This window comes from Mauremys reevesii, linkage group 15, assembly GCF_016161935.1.
Source record: "Mauremys reevesii isolate NIE-2019 linkage group 15, ASM1616193v1, whole genome shotgun sequence".
Lineage (NCBI taxonomy): Eukaryota > Metazoa > Chordata > Testudines > Geoemydidae > Mauremys > Mauremys reevesii.
In genome coordinates, this window is record NC_052637.1 from 36,967,910 (window position 1) to 36,985,225 (window position 17,316).

A 17,316-nucleotide genomic window follows, 5' to 3' on the forward strand; every position below is an offset into this window, starting at 1 on the left:
ATGCAAAGCCCTTACTCTGGGACACACTTTCCCTCCCCTGAAGTTTACAAATCTAAATCAGATCAAACGCACAAATACATGGGACAATAATTAAAAATATAACACATTTATTATCTTTTAAAGCTGTGCCAGAGTAGATCAGTTAGTACCGATTATGATGCAACAGGCTGGCAGATACTGGCTTAGTAACCCACATCACAGCTAGAGGTGGGGTAGTGACTAATCAAAGGAGCTGAGTTCTCTTGCAGTTTATGGTGGCTGTCGGCTTCTCTGTGACACTACAGGAAGAGCCAGTTTTCACAAGCCTAGATTTATTAATCCCAAAATCTGTTGTGTATTGTTACCTTATGGTTGCTGGCAGGTGTCGGTTTCCCCCTAGTACCAGGATGACCTCAAAAAAATCTCTGCTAAAATAGTACAAAACCACTTTGCTAAAGTGCTCCTCCCTCTGCATTTCCTAATGAACCTCCCATGCCCAGTTATGACTTGTAATTGCCTATCTGTCTCTATGTATTTCCTTGTAGCAAATAAGACAAAGCAAATGAACATAGAACATGCATTTTGCTTCAAGCTAAGGAGGGGAGAGGTCATTGGTTCACCTTTGTTTAGCTCCATCTATGCCTGCTTTTAAATTTTATATAAAGAATAAGGAATCATGATAATTTCCTGTTTAATCTAATTAAGCAAATCACTTAAAATTTAAATTAATGTTTATCTTATGTATTTTTAGTTATGTAAATTCATGAGTTCCTGTTATCTTTAAATAGACACTTAATCTGGAGGCTCAATGGTAAACCCCCACATTCCAAACACTTGTGGAATTTATACATAAAGTTCAAAGCAGGACTGCCTCCGTCCATCTTTCCACTACAGATCAATTGATTTCCTTGCCATTTATTTTGCTGGAGGTCTTAGGAAGATCCCCTCCACATCAGAGAGTGAATCTTTAGAACTTATTTACATTTTGAAGAGAGTCCTTAAATGCTACCACAACTAGGCCTTATTGAGATGGGCATTGTAAGGATTCAGGCAGACAGTCCCCGCCCTGCCCCAAAGAGTTTATAATCTAAAAATTAAAAAGAAAAAATAAATTAAATTAAAGCCATGCCAAATAAAAAGGTAAATGAAAGGGATAAAACATATTAGCACAAAACTATCAGAATGATGGCAGGTGTGTCCTGGTAGTACTATGTTTGGTATTTAAGGGGGGTAAATCAGGTTAGACACAGGGGAGAAGGGGGTTTTGGAGTGACAAGACTGTGAAAAGGGAAATAAAGGGTAGTAGGAGGAGAAGTATAATAGGCAGGCATAGAGGTTGGGGAACTGGAAGGGAATGAACCACCAATGGCAAGACAATAAATAGGAATAATCCATGAACATCTCAGCCTTGGCTTTAGGATGTTGGTCAGTGCATTCTGGGATAAGAGTGGCAGGCCCTGATTAACCAGTGTGCACTTGCACAGGGTCTCCATATAAGGGGGTTCCATGTGGGAACCCCTATCCCACAACAACCCAGGAGGGAGGTTCCATGTCTTGGGGGGTAGGGTTCTGCCTGTGCACGATGGTAAGAGCCAACAAGGCAGAGCAGGGAATGGGACCAGTCCATGCAGGGGCAGCTCTTGCCATTTCGCCACCCCAAGCACGGCAGCACGCTGCAGGGGGCACTCTGCCGGTCCCGTGGCTCCGGTGGACTTCCTGCAGACGTGCCTGCAGAGGGTCCGCTGGTCCTGCAGCTCCGGTGGACCTCCTGCAGGCGTGCCTGTGGATGCTCCACCAAAGCCGCAGGACCAGCGGACCCTCCGCAGGCACACCTGCGGGAGATCCACCGGAGCCGCCTGCCCCCCTCCCAGCGACCGGCAGAGCGCCCCCGCAACATGCTGCCCCAAGCACGCGCTTGGCATGCTGGGGCCTGGAGCCGCCCGAGTCCATGGGATCAGCAGTGTACTGGGACCTGTGCTGTGCTATTCAATATATTGATAAATGATCTGGAAAAGGTGAACAGTGAGATGGCAAAATTTGCAGATCATAACTATTTTGAGTAATTTTGTAAGTGCACTAAAATGGACAACAAACTGGCAGGTGAAATTCAATTTTTATGAGTGTAAAGTAATGCACATTAGAAAAAATAATCCCAACTATACATATCAAATGATGGGGTCTAAATTAACTGCCACAACTCAAGAAAAAAATGTTGGAGTTGTCATGGATAGTTCTCTCTGACATCTGCTCAATGTACAGCAGCAGTCAAAAAAATGGTAATATCAGGAATCATTAGGAAAGGGATAACAAAACAAGGTATAATGCTACTATACCAATCCATGGTATGCCTGCACACCATTAATTCTGCACACAATTCTGGTCACCCCTATCTCAGAAGAGATATTAGAATTGGAAAAAGTGCAAAGGAAAATAAAAATGCTTTGGGGATGGAACTGCTTCCATAATGGAGAGATTAAAAAGACTGGGATTGTTCAGTTTAGAAAAGAAACAGCTAAGGCAGGATATGATCCAGGACAATAAAATCACAAAGGATATAGAAAAGGTGAATAAGTGTTATTTACCCCTGCACGTAACACTATTAGGGGTCACCTAATGAAACAGTCAAGATTTAAAAACAAAAAGGAAGTACTTCTTCACACAACACACAGGCAACTTTTGGTCCTCAACAGCCCATGGCAATGAGACCCACAAGTATAACTGGGTTCAGAAAATTAGATAAATTCATCGAGGACAGGACCATAAATAAGAGTTAGGTATGCAACCACACACTCCAGGTGTCCCTAAAGCACCAACTGCCAAAGGCTGGGACTGTGCACTAGGGGATGGGTCACTTTAAACTGCTCTTCTGTTCAGTCTCTCTGCAGCAACTGGCAGTAGCAAGGTTAGAGACAGAATAGGGGGCTAGATTGACAACTGGTCTCAGCTAACATGTCTATTCTTTGAGCTTCTAGGGGCTTGGCTTTCCAACACCTCCACCTCTTGAGGGCAGGGAACATCCCCACAACTAAATTGGGTAATCTGGCATTTAGGACTGCAAGCATTAGTGCTGAATACTTACACGCTTTGTAAATGTTCATAGAAGTTGACTTCCCAAAACAAAAGCTGCTTGTTTGAGTTGAAAGAACACACACGTGTAAACCTAGGTAAATAGCTTTGCTTTGATCAGCGATTAGAAAATGCTGACAGTTTATGCAGAGTAGTTATCAGTCCCAGACTACTAGACAGTGTGAAAGTGAAGTAATATATTTTATTTGACCAACTTCTGTATGCCCCATTAGCAATTCAATGTATACAACTCCAACTCCATCTTTTAAAATGGACACTTTTTTTGCAGTAGTCCCTTCCCAGCAATTAAGCATCCTTCAATGAATGATGCAACAACAGCACCAAACAGCAAAAATGCTGTCTTACTTGCAGGTCCTAGTACTGCAACTTAACAGTGGTATGTTTGAATGCACTGTTGACTTAATATTGTAATAAGAATGGTGACCAGCAGCTCTAGGGCTTTCTTGGACTAAGATTGACCTTGAAGTTCCAAATGTGCTGATGAGAAAGCTACTTCAAAAGCCATGTTTTCCAATTCTGGGGTGCGGAAATAACCTTGACACGTCAGCTGCTTGTGGGGCTGAGGCCACTATCTATTCTCCAGACCAGTATTGGCTCCATGGCGCATGGGGGGGAGGGGGCACAGCAGCAGAATACAAGGAAATGAGAACTGATTTTTTAACATGGTGAGCTCTTGAGGGCAGGATTGTCATTTTGTTTGTACAGCACCTGGGGCTTATAGACAGAATGGTAATACAAATGTTAGCATTCAGCAAGATAGAACAGAATGAACTATGCTATTGGACCATGTAATTTGCTAGTGAAAGTTACAGCAGACAAGCCAACAAGGCCTCCTCTTAGAGAAAGCTACTGCATTCCACTTTTTATATAAAAGTGAAATAAGAGTGACTACATCTTGAACACTGTTGGGAGGCTGGATGATTTTAGAACAGAATTTGCATTTCAGGGCTCACCTACAGTATGGTGAAAGAGCTGTGCCTCACACAGCTGAAGGTTCTTCCCTGTGCCCAGAAAGTTATTTAGTCCTAGGAACCTCAGCCTGATGCAGTTTTAAGGAATAACTGTTGTAAAACTAAATTAATGAGCGAGCCTTGTGAGTTAATGGGGAAGAGCATTGGTAACATCTATGCACAGTACATGTTGAGTGTTAAGTCCCACTTTACCCTTTTGGTTATCTAGGTCTATAAATCCTGGGAAACAGGCTTCCATGCAAAAATTCCAGTCTACTTGTAATATTGAGAGTTATTAGTGCTCTAACTTTTATGGCTGCAAAGGTTTTAATACTAGATCTTGGACTCCCAGGTTGCACTTTGAAACTTCTATAGGACAGCTGCATACTACTCTTGCCCTTCACCTAATTAAGAGTTTTCATTAAAAACTAGTTAGCTGTACTATTGTTTCCATGTATTTTCACAGGTTAAATCTACTCTAGAGAGACAAATGCATAAAAGGTCTTTCTTCAATACTAAATCTGAAGCCAATTCTGCCAATAAAATTCAGCTAATGTTCTCCAAAGAGTTTGAGTGTTTATAACCAGTAAAAGGAAGTCACAGCACTAGAATGCAGTAAGCTGGCTCTCTAGCAATAGATCAAGTCATTTAAGATGATTGAGAGGATAAAATAAAAAACCATGTAGTAAGCTTCTTTCTGGGATTTAATAGAAAAAAACACTTATGTTCCACTGATGTAAAGTTGCGCACTTGAGACAAAAACAATTTCCATTTCACAGAAAATTCAGTCTTCAAATATCTTTATTGGAAGGCCATGCACTGCCCTCTGTTACTGTATTTCAAATCACTGTACATTTACTTGGTGAAAACACTGCCTGCATTTTCTAGTACAAAAAACTAAAAATTGTTTCAGGAATGTAGAGAAATATTCAACTTAAATAGCGAAAAAGTGCACCATAATTACTGCTGCACTGTAGTCATTTCTGCATTTTCCGTAAGTTTCTTAAATAACTATCCTGTCTTGATAACACACAATATAAAGAGCAATTATGAAAAAAACAGACATTTAAATATACTTCTAAAGTTATTGAGTATAGCCTGCTGGCATTGGGTAACCTATCATAGGAGCAGCACCAGTGGCAGGATATGCATACTGCTGTTGGTTCATACCATTGTGCATAGTTGCAATGTTAGTTGCATACTGTTGATCATAACCATTCTGGTAAGCTCCTGCAGGATTACCAGCAGCTCTGAAGCTAGCCTGCATGCCAGCAGCTGCAAAGCCATTTCCAAATGGAGTTCCATTACTGTAGGTTTGAGCACTGTAGCCACCATTTTGGGCTTTTGCTCCAAAGTCTCTCTTCCCTACTGCACCGTAAGTTCTCTCAAAATTCTCTCTCTCTCTAAAACTACCAAATCCACCCCTTTTGCCCGCAGAGTATCTGTCACGTCGATCACCTCGAGAACGACCTGTGAAGGAAAAAAAAAAAATCTAGATGAGATACTGACTTCAAGAGTCATTTGCCAATCAAGCATCAATATCCATGTAATATAGGGAAGTTAAGTACCTCTCCCACTTAATAGATCTTTACTTCAAATGAAAGTTGCGTATAGAAATCTGGATGCCTTGAAGAGTTTAAGCTCATCATTGCCACTTTAACTTTTTCAAACATGAACTAAGTGCAATCACCAATGGCTTCCCAGTCTGCAGACTGACACTGATCCCAGGGTGTTAATTCTAACACTACACAATATAAGCACTTAAAATGATCAAATTAAGTGGTTTGAATAGAAAAGTAATAATGAAGTCCAGAGGGGAAAATGGGAGGTTGCACAAAGGATGTTTAGAAGTACAGAAAGAAACAGGGAAGGGAATGAAGGATGGGAACAAATGGCCTATTATGTAGTACAGACAAGTATATTTTCTCCACCAATGCTAATAGTGGCAGATTATAGCCTTTTTAGAATTTTTCTATCATTGATCTTTGACAGTGCTTTCAGTGACAGTGGTCTGCTGTGGATTACTGTAGTACAATATGACTACAGGCCACAATTAAAGTTTTACTTTTCCCATACAATTGGCACAATACTCCTCCTGATTCAGTACAATTTGTGTATAAAGAGATTTTGAAACCCATTTCTTTTAACTGGCAAGATCAGGACATATATGTTAATGCATTCATGAAGTAAAAGGTACTATTCTGCCCCAAGTTCAGGGTCTCTGGAGGCAGTGTGAAATTGAAAACATTTGTCTAGAGCTACATACCATGCCCCCCCCCACCCCCCAACACACACAAATTCACTGACAAGAAAAGAGTGTAGTAAATGGAATATTTACCTGAACCTCTGTCTTCAATCAACTGAAGCAATTTGGGGTTGATAGCCTGATTAGCCTCCCGAAGCACAGAGATGAGGTCGCTTACTTGCTTTATATTGTTAGGAGTAAAGAATGTGTAGGCTGTGCCTGTTTTGGTACTGCGGGCAGTTCGTCCAATTCGGTGGATATAGTCCTCTGAGGAGTTAGGGTAGTCATAATTGATGACAAATTTCACATCTTCCACATCTGTAAAGTGTTGCAGTGTGGCAAAAAGCAATGTACAAAGTTTTGCACACCACAACAGCCAAATCAAAAATAAACGTTAGACAACTATATTTTTAAGACGCTAATGGCTGCAAAGAATGTTAGAATTATCCTTTTTGCTTGAGTATTGTGGAAGAGAAAAGTATGCACCCTCCATCTGTACCCATCTTATCACCCACCCAGTGATCTAAAAACCTTACCATAAAGGAGAATGCATTTGCTTGTCATTCCCAATTCAAGAGTTCCCTACAAATCATCAAGTGACTTCTGAATGCTTCTTGCAGTAGGGCCACTAAAGCTCACAGCAGCCTCTTCATGTGCTCATTTGAGGACCTTAGAGTAAAAACACACAAGGTCCTTCACATACACACTCATCAGAAGCTCAAAAAAAATGGGCCACACTGCTTGTCTTGCCAAGACCTTTCAACCGCAGCTGCAAGAAAAACATACCTGTCCCCCAAAGTCACCAAGTTGTTTTTATGCACTGTGTCTCGTCTAGGCAAGCGCTTCCAAGAAGCCAGGGTTCACTTGAGAATGTGTCTCTCTCTGGCAGGTCTCGACATGACGACTGGTGTATAGGTGAAGGAGGAACTTTGACTTTCAAAAGGAGAAGCCATTGCTTTCCCACCCCTTAGTAAAGTGAGAGGTGGACTTTTTCTCAGATCTCATGTGCCAGTACTCACCAATTTGTACAAGGCTTAGTACATTTTAAAGCTGCTCTCTCCATTTCAAGGTTGAAATGAATTTCATTGAACAATGAAGTTCATAATTTTCTTCGACATTTCAGTAAAGTCACTGAAATTCAAAGACCCACAGATCACAGCGAACAGTATGCACAAAGCTAACAGCACTGTACCATGGCAATCATGCAAAGCATGGGACAGAAAAGAAATACCAGGGCAAAGTGAACTGTGAATAAAAACTGCTGTTTCATGAGAGAACAGTTTATGGGGTAGTAGTTTAAAAGATGGTCTTTGCCTTTTGAAGATTACTGGCACACAATGCTCTCAGCTGTCACCTCTCTATTCGACTGGAAGCAGCCAGCCGATCATTTCCACTAGTCCTCCATCCCCCTCGAGTCCTCCGATTGTCATGCCTAGGCCTTGCCACAAAGACTGCACCTTTATGTGAAAAAAACTTAGAAAAATGCAGAGGTTAAAGAAAGCAATGAACTTTCTTTAAAAATGTTTGGCAACTGGCATTAGAGGAGTTGTACTAACCTAGACCTCTGGATGCAACATCTGTAGCAATCAGGATAGGAGCTTTTCCATGTTTGAATTCTGTAACAGAACACAGTCTGGTCAGTTTAATCTATATTCTTGGTTATATTTTTAATCTAAAAAAGTGCCAAGAACAATTTGAGTCACACTTACCATTTAGAACCCAGTCTCGCTCCTGCTGGCTTTTGTCACCATGGATACCCATTGCTGGCCACCTGAAAGCATATTTAAATTGAATGACTAAACAAGATGTTGTACATATACAAATCAGGACACTGTTTGACAAACATTTTAGTAAGCTTCCACCAGTTACATTATATACTTATGCTTTTAAGTAGACCAACTGCAAATCCCTAAAATGGACATTAAAGATGTTTAATGAATCTATACTGCACCAATTATGAAAGATTATCTTGCTGGATGCACTTGACATTTACTAGATTTTTTTTTAAGTTCATGAGTATGAAGAGAGTGTGTTACGTACACTGGCTGATACTCAGTGAATTGTGGACTGATGGAAGCTAGAGTAGCTAAGCTACATAGTGAAATCTAAAAAAGGAAAAAAAAATTGGCGAAGGAACATACCCATCTCTTCTCATTTTTCTGGTAAGATCATCACATCGTCTTTTGGTTTCCACGAACACAATGGTTTTGTTTTCTTTCTCACTCATAATTTCTTCCATCAACCGAATAAGTCTTTTGCAAGAAAAATTAGTTAATCAAAACAGCAACTCAAGGTGATACCTGAAACTAGCATAGTTTCTTTAGTAGTGCTATTGAGTCACAATTTGACTTCAAATAATTAAGACCCAGTTCTTAACCTTAAGATGCTTTGCATTAAACAAGTCACATAATAAAGCTAAACAGAATCAAAGGAAAACCCCACTTAACATTTGTTAGTTCTATTCATTTAGTAGACCCCCATGAAGAGATCTTACATAACTAATGTTTTCACACACCCCCCATGCTTTGGGAGCACAAACAAGTTCTCAAGTGACTACGTACTTGTCATCCTTCTCTACATCATGACAGACATCCACAATTTGAAGAATGTTGTGGTTCGCACTTAGTTCCAATGCCCCAATGTTGATGTGTACGTATTCTTTCAAGAAATCTTCAGCAAGTTGTCTAACTTCTTTGGGCCATGTTGCACTCCACATTAGAGTTTGCCTGTCAGGCTGAAGATAAATTAGAACTGTCTATTAAACTTGAACCACACAAGCAGAACAGTATTAGTTGAACCACATAGCAAAATGCTGCACCCAGCTACAGTTATCAGGATAGATCCAGTCCAATGAATGTTAATGTAATTGAACTGGATGTAATTCAAAAGATAGGAGAAATATGATGGTTGCAAGAATTATTGATATATGTAGGCACCTTCATTTGTGTTTGAAGTAGTGAGGTTTTTTTACCCACGGAAGCTTATGCCCAAATAAATCTGTTAGTCTTTAAGGTGCCACCAGACTCCTTGTTGTTTTTGTGGATACAGACTAACACAGCTACCCCCGATACTTCATTTTTGTCTAATTTTAAACTACATAAATTTTCCTTAACTAAAGATTGGAAAATGACTTCTACTTACCCTTATCTGATCTACTATTTTTCTGATCTGAGGTTCAAATCCCATGTCAAGCATTCTGTCAGCTTCATCAAGTACAAGGTAAGTACATCTCCTGAGATTGGTCTTTCCAGCTTCTAAAAAGTCTATGAGTCTTCCAGGTGTTGCAATGCAGATTTCCACACCTTAAACCAAGCACACTGAGGTTACCACATCTGAGAACGTTTTCCACATTGCCCATGTCTATATGGTAACAACTTTATTCGTACCTCTTTCTAAATCACGAATTTGTGGTCCCTTTGGAGCGCCTCCATAAATACAAGTAGACTTCAAACGACATGCTCTGCTATATTCAGCAGCCACTTGCTGCACTTGTTGAGCCAGTTCTCGAGTTGGTGCCAGCACCAGACACTGTAAACATTGTTAATATCAAGTTAGCACTCTCAGGGTAAGCAAACATGTGCAGTCTTTCAATTTTTGTCAAATCTAGTTTAACTTTGAGAGAAAAGTTAGAAGATTCAAAGTTCTATGTTGCCTATGGAGGCAAAGGTAACCAAAGAAGTTTTACTTGTTACTCAAAATCTTTTAGAAGCCTAGTGCTATGACTGTTCCTGCAGCACTTTAAAAAGCTTAATACTAGGTCCTTTTGGGTTTTGCTGCCAGTTGCCCCTGTGGACTTTGTCTTCAGCAAAATATCCCCAAAGCCAGACATTGAGATATAGGTGCCCTCAAGCCAATAGTCCCATTTTGAGAAGCATAATTCCAATAGAAATACTGGAAGTTCTAGGTTGAATTCTTTGACAATCTTAATTGAGAACAGGGTCTATGCAATGCACCAAAACCTGGTGGACTAGCTAAAATATGAAATGGATGACCAGCAAATGCCTAATTTTTCTACTCATTCCACAACATTTCCCCCCCCCCCCAAAACCAGCTGTGCTTTTAATGTAACATTCCTCTTGAAATGAAAAAGGGGAAAGAAAAAAAACCCCACATTCTCATACTCACAATAGGTCCATCTCCTCGCTCTAGGAAGGGCTGATGATTTATATGCACTATGGCAGGCAACAAGTACTGTTTGAAAACAAAGAAAACCTTCTGTTAAGACATGCATTTCCCAGTGTTTCAGATAGGGAACTGGATTTACAGATAAGTGTATTAGCATTACTTTACGAAGTTGAGGTTATGTAACTACACTCCCAGATTTAAAGTCACAACTTACAGACAGGGTTTTTCCTGATCCAGTCTGTGCTACTCCAACCATATCCAGTCCGCTCAAAGCAACAGGCCATCCTTGTGCTTGAATAGCAGTTGGTTCAGTGAAATTCTGTGCCTGAATTACTTCCATAACATTTGCTGCAAAAGAGAAAGAATGAATTAGCTATTGTTCGTATTCATGAAGTCTGAGTGACCCCTTGCTATACTGATATTTGTACTTACCAGGAAAGTTAGCTTCATAGAAATTTATAAGTGGTTTTGGACAGGTATGGCCCTTCACTGTAACTTCTTTGCTTGCTCTGTACTGTTCAACCTCTTGCTGCAAAGACAAATAATTACATTAGCTTTATTTACATTTTTTTTAAATATCTACAGCAAACCTGCAATTCACTCATTGACCCATGTCCCACAATCAATAAATTACCAAGTAAAAAGCACACTAAGTGACAATTCCTGCAAAGATGAACAAGTTTAATAAGGCAAAGAACAGCCATGGTACATACCACAGTGCGTCTAACTACATCAGGATGCTCTTGATAAAAGTTCTTCTCAAATTTGGGCAGTTCATCTAGGTTCCATTTCTTTTTTGTAAGTTTTTCTCCAGGGTTTCCAAATTTCTTTCCTGACAGAGGTCCACCTCTGCTTCCTCCAAAACGAGGACCACCAAACCTGAAAAAATAATAGTAATTATCCTTGAAGATTTTCAAAAATTCTAACTTGTTGCCATGTGGCAATTAACTCATTTCCATAACATCAGATCAACGCCAACATTGTCAATATAATCAAATTCCTAGTCTTGTGTTCGTAACTATTTGAGGAGGCAATGTTTTCAAGGATTTAACCTCATGGGATCTTTGAAATGAAAATTAAGTGTAAATACCACAAAGGCCCCAGCAGCAGGTGTGCTCTAGTTATCAGATACCCAACATCCCAAACTGAAAGGAGCTCATAATTTTCCTAAAAGTGCTCAAACGAATCGTTAGAAACGAATTAAAAAAAAAGGACAGACCAAATGCCTTCGTAATAGAAGGAACACTCCCAGCGTGCGTCAGAGACTGAAAAAAAGCCGGTGTCCGCGCGTGGGTGGGGCGTTATGAAATCTAGAGACAACATTCCCGTAAGTGGGTTGCTGTGGTATTTTTTTATTTTGGTATTAAACAAAGGCGTCGATTTCGGTAACGAAATAACCCCCCCGCTGAGATGTTCATACACATCCGGGGCCCTTTTGACAAAAAGGGTCGGTAAAATAATCACCGCTGCCCCCAAATCACGTTAAGCCGCCAGGCGCGTACCCCCCATCTCGCCCCCGGAACAGCGGGCACTACCGATCTTTATTTGCCACGCCAGGCTCCGTCCCCATCCATCCCGGCTAGGCGGGTGAGCGCCCTCCGCCCCCGGGGGGAACATGGCGGAGCGGCCGCTGCCGTTTCCTTTGTTTCTCATTTCTGTCTACGCCACATTTTCCAGCCGCTGCCATTTTAGAGTCTGGGCGGGGAGGGGGAGGAACAAAGGCAGCAGCAGCAGCCGGCATTTTGATTTCCCCTCAGTCACCGCATGGCGGGGCCGGCCATTAACATCCGCTTACACAACACAAAGCAAGAGCCGGCCGGCTTCAGCCCCGGACGCCATCAGTCCGGGGGGGGGAGCCGCCCCGCGAAGGTCTCCCGCGCCGCAGAGGCGCCTGTACAACCCGTTGACCCGCCAATCGTGATTCCGCCAACCCGGCGCTCCCCGAGCCACCCAGCCGGGAGAGCGGGACAATCGGCGGCGGGGATGGGAGGGGCGCCAACCCGCAGGGGAATCGAGCTCCCGGAGCCCCCCCCAGTGCCGAATAACCCCAACCGTCGAGGGCAGATTCCAGGGCAGAGATTGTACCTAGCCGGGTACTAGGTCACCAACCCCCAGGGGTCACTAACCTCCACCCCGCCGCCAACCCCCCCTCCCCTGCTGGGATCGGGCCTCCTACAGCCAGCGGCCCCTCCCGCCACCCGCGGATCGCTGAAGGAGAAGGCTCCCACCCCCGCCGCCATTTTACGCGGCTAAACGGTCGATGTAGGAGTACGGACGAAAACGGCGGCAAGCGCCGGCTAGGGCCCCAAGCTCACCCTCTGTCCATGTCGTACCCAGGCATGGTGATGGCGGTGGACGCGAGACGAGCCCGAGCACTAGAGCCGACGGCAGATGGTACAGCAAAGTCAGCAGGCACGGGCGATTCTAATGAATGGGGACCGCCCAACCGCCCGGACGCCGGTTATATAGCCGGTGCCGTAGGGAATGCTGGGAACCGGTTCGTGACGCGGGCACAGAACCCGCCCCTTTGTCATGCGTCACAGCTCGAGTCCCCCGGATTCCCCTCCCCCCGTGGGGGCGTGACCACAAGAGTTCTGTCCTCGACTTCTCTTTTTCCTGGCCGGCCGGCTGGCGTGTGCTCGCAGGCGGAAGTTCCCCTTCCACTTCGGGCGTGGCTCGCGCTCCCGTCACTGCCCGGCGTTCCCGCACCGTTCCGTTCCCCAGGCGCGTACCCAGAGCCCTCGAGCGGCCTCTTTCCCTCCCTTCCTCCGCTGACTTCAGCCCTTCGCGCCCACGCCTCTGAGAGCAGCACGAGCCGCTCGCGCCTGCGCAGCCTCTGTGGGGCCACCCAACCCCCACACGCCCTTTTGATGTAATAAAGGCCTTTGTAGTTAGCCCCCTTCCGCTGAGGCGATGGACGGGGAACGCGAGGGGGGTATTGACCAACTGTATTGAACACCTTCGCCGAGACTATTGAGGGGAACAAACCCACTCGCATCAAAAGGACATTGGACCTAAATCGCTTCCAGCTAAACAGCCCCAGCTTCTGACATGGCTGTTCCAGTGTATTATTCACCCGCACGAAATCCTATTAAATTCATACCCCTAATGTTGTGACTGGGCAGGCGGTTCACCATAGTAGGGAGTCAGGAGTTTTGTTTTATTTAGAAGAATAGAAATGTGGGTCTGAAAGGCACCTTGAGAGGTCATCAGGTCCAGACCCTTGCACTGAGGCAGATCATCAGATAAACCTAGATCATCCCTGGCAGGTGTTTGTCTAGCCTGTTCTTAAAAGCCTTTAACAATGATGGTTTCACAACCTCCCTTGGAAGCCTATTCCAGTGCTTAACTACTTGTAGTTGGAACATTTTTCCTGTGATCTAACCCAGCGGTTCTCAAACTTTTTTCTTCATGGACCACTTGAAAATTGCTGCAGGTCTTGGCGGACCAATTAATGATCTTTCCAAATGTTTGTACCATTAGCTAACTGTCGTAAAGCGCTTTGGATAAAAGTGCTATATCAAAAAAATAATGTTTTTTATTCTACAAATAAAAGCAGACAACTCATATTTTAATATCAGTAGCCTTACCTTTCTAATGTGGTGGATGTGTCCTCTCTCCCCCATTACAGCAGCCCCCAAGCTGGGGCTGGGAAGGAGGGGGGTCTCTCCTCTGCCACAGCAGTCACAGAGCGGACGCTGGGAAGCTGCAGCCCTGGAGCTGGGGAAAGCCGCCTCTTTCTCTGGCCACTGCAGCCCTGCATGTCTCAAATTCCCCCCACCCCCTTTTCTAAGGTCCTGTACACGCTAGACATTTTCAACCATTATTACTATTTTAAAACAAATTTAACTTTGCTTGTGAAGATAACTTTGAGACTGTAACCCTTACTTGCAGACTGATTGAAACAATAACACTGAGAAGTGTGAATTGCTCCATTGAGCTCAAAAGCCCTTAATTTCAAATGGGTGTTAACACTCAAGCCTGTTATGATATAGTTTAAATTATAATGTTAATTATTTCACTGCTGATCATGGTACCCAGTCTATATACTTGTTCAATTTACATATACTGTATGTTCCAATCATATAATTTAAAACGACCTTTTAAAATGGAGGAAAGCTGGCTTAGGAAAAGGATGGTTTTATGATGAATGTGTTGGGTTGGAATACATGAGATGTGGGTTTGCTTCCCGGTTCTATGGTAGACTTCCTTTTCCATATTTCATTAATCTCTTAGTCTTTCTGTGCCTCAGTTTCCTTATCTCTAAAATTTAGCTAATAATACTTTCCTACTTCCTAGGCATGTTTTTAGGATAAATTAATGTATGTGACATTGCTAGGATAACAGCATGATCAGCACTATAAAATAAGAAAATAACAACAACCATACTGGGTCAGACCAATGATCCATCTAGCCCAGTATCCTGTCTGCCAACAGTGGCCAATGCCAGGTGCTTCAGAGGGAGTGAACAGAACAGGCAATCATTGAGTGATCCATTCCCTGTCCACTCCCACTCCACTCCCACCTCGTGTCAAAAGAAGCTAGGGACACATAGAGCATGGTGTTGAACCCCCACAACGTACCTGGCAATGAGTTCCACAGGTTGACTGTGCATTGTGTGAAGAAGTACTATGTCTTATTACCTATCCCTTTCCTAATGGTTCCTCCTCATATTCTTTTAGCTTTTTTGTCTGGATTACCATAGCATCTAGGAGCCCCATCTATGAATCAGGACTGCATTGTGCTAGACACTATACAAAGAACAAAAAGATGGTTCCTTCACCAAGGAGTTTACAAAGAAGCCATATTAGATGCAATATTCGAAGAAGCAAAGATATTTGATATTTCCTTTGTTCCTTCCTGCTTTATGCTAAGCGGTCTGATGTGTTCATTTACCAATTAAGTCATGGTTTTATGGAGGTCTCTCAATCTCCTACCTGCTTATACTGAAACCCAGATTTTGTACCAGTTTCAATATAATTGGCTTTCTGGTTTGCATCTCCCTGCCATTCACTGCTCTCACAGCAGTAATTAAAATCCCAAATGCCTTTGTCTTTAGCCTGTTTTGGGCACCATACATTATGTGTATTTGGGATTTTAATTAATGGAGCACTCCAAATTCTGGTGTGGCATGGTTTGATACAATATAGGATTTTGAAAACCCTTAGCCACTGGTTAATTGATAAACAAATGCGTTTAGGCTACTGGATCTCTCTGCATGGACAAATCTGGAAACCTCAGGGACAGCAGTCAAGAGAAGTAAGTGCCAGCGGGCAAAACCTCTCAAGCTTTTTCCTGCAGTGATAAGAGTCCCCAACATTCCTACATTTTAGAACAAATCTTCCTTCCAAGATCAAAAATGTTCCTGGGCTTCCTTATCTTCCCAAGCACTCCTGAAGCCTCTACCCCCTTTAATACCAATCCTCTACTCTCAAGAAAAGCCTCTTAAACTAAATCCTTTATTGGCAAACTCCTCCCAGCATTCCCTAGGACAAACCTGACTAAATCAATTACCAGCACTCTCCCATTTCCCCCCTCCTTCTCCAATACCTCATATCTGTCAGGACAAGCCTTCTCCACACCTGAATTTGGCCTTGAAAGTCTGAACCCATTAATCTTGCATAATACTCTACTTCAGAGTGATGTCTTTAGCAGAGTCTGTAGAACTGTTTTTCTTATGATTTTCTGTTGTTAGGTTATTCTGAGTCAACATATAGGACTTTTCATATCACACTACCATAATGCATGATTGGTGCTTTACACATAAGACATAGCTGCTGCTGTTTCAAATAGTTTAGAGTGAAGCTAAACAATGGACATAGGAAAGAGGAAGGAACAAAAACATTGAGATGGAGCAGTGATGTTTATTACAGGGGTTTAGTGTTGGTTTTTTTTTTTTGGAGTAGAGCAATTGGAAGGAGTAAGAATTTTTGTTCCACCTGTTTGTTAACATTTCTGAGGATGGGACTAACAGTTCCACTCACACCCATGGGGTGGAAAAGACCCATGTTTCTCTCCAGGGGATGTCCCCTTAGGTCCTGGAACACCTGTGTTGCTCTCCCTGTGAGCACTAGCATACCCTGCATCACTGTTCTCTTGAGGGAGGTGTTGGTGCCCATCCCTCTGATATGACCCTGTTACTTTCTCTGGGAGTCTTCTTGTGAGTGCTGGGATACCCACATTGCTCTCCCCAGGGTGTTCCCTGTGGGCAGTAAGAGTCAGGTTGCCACTTGTCCATGTTTTCACAGGCACATCCCCCCCTTTTTTTTGAGCTATCTGTCCTGGGAAATCTGTACAGGTGCCCAGTACACCCTGACAGCTGTCTAGTTTTATGGGCTCAGGATCATCCTGGATTTCCTATTCTTTTGTATCTCAGAGGTGGTAACCTTGCCGAGGATACTGTTACTCTGTCTGGGGCATGTGTTTTCCGTGGGTGCTAGGACACCCACATCACTCTCCCGGGGCAAGAGGAAGAAAGGTTCCCTGGGACACCATTATTGCTCTTCTCATCAGGTTTGCTTGTGCATGCCAGGACTTCCCCTATTACTCTCCAGTGTGTGTGTGTGTGTGTGGGGGGGGGGGGGGGGGATCCAATAGTTAACACATTGCTTGACCAGCCTGGCTTCTGCAGGCCTCTCCTCTCCTGTAGCTGCTCAGAGTCCCCTTGTAGCTCTCCCCAGGGAGAAGGGTCACACGTAAGACACCCCGCCATCACTCTCTTGGGGTAGGGCTCCCACGCTCGCTTGCTCTACGGGTTTCCTCGCGCAGAATCCGATCATGCAATTAACAGTCCCCATTTGCAACCTCCGGGGGGAGGGGCGGTTGACCAGCGTCACGTGACCCAACATAAAGCGCCACAGCGCGCGCGTTACTTAGCAGTGCAGTAGGATCCTCCCCATCGCAGTTTCTATAGCGACCGGACTCGACACT

At 43.4% G+C, this 17,316-nt stretch overlaps 1 protein-coding gene across 2 annotated transcripts; it reads right to left on the reverse strand.

The window, feature by feature from the left end:
- Positions 1-4,799: 4,799 nt before the first annotated feature.
- Positions 4,800-12,863, reverse strand: DDX5 (DEAD-box helicase 5). Of its 2 annotated transcripts, none has more exons than XM_039501709.1 (13): positions 12,720-12,863; positions 11,100-11,265; positions 10,819-10,915; positions 10,601-10,734; positions 10,387-10,452; positions 9,648-9,789; positions 9,403-9,563; positions 8,823-8,995; positions 8,403-8,513; positions 7,971-8,032; positions 7,818-7,877; positions 6,355-6,579; positions 4,800-5,486 (listed from the first exon to the last, which is right to left on the reverse strand). In XM_039501709.1, exons 1-13 carry the CDS (start codon positions 12,725-12,727, stop codon positions 5,101-5,103), a joined length of 1,791 nt encoding a protein of 596 aa, XP_039357643.1. In that variant the 5' UTR covers positions 12,728-12,863; the 3' UTR covers positions 4,800-5,100. The 2 variants fall into 2 exon arrangements, with proteins under 2 accessions (XP_039357643.1, XP_039357642.1); XM_039501708.1 differs by having other exon boundaries at positions 12,702-12,859.
- Positions 12,864-17,316: the final 4,453 nt, after the last annotated feature.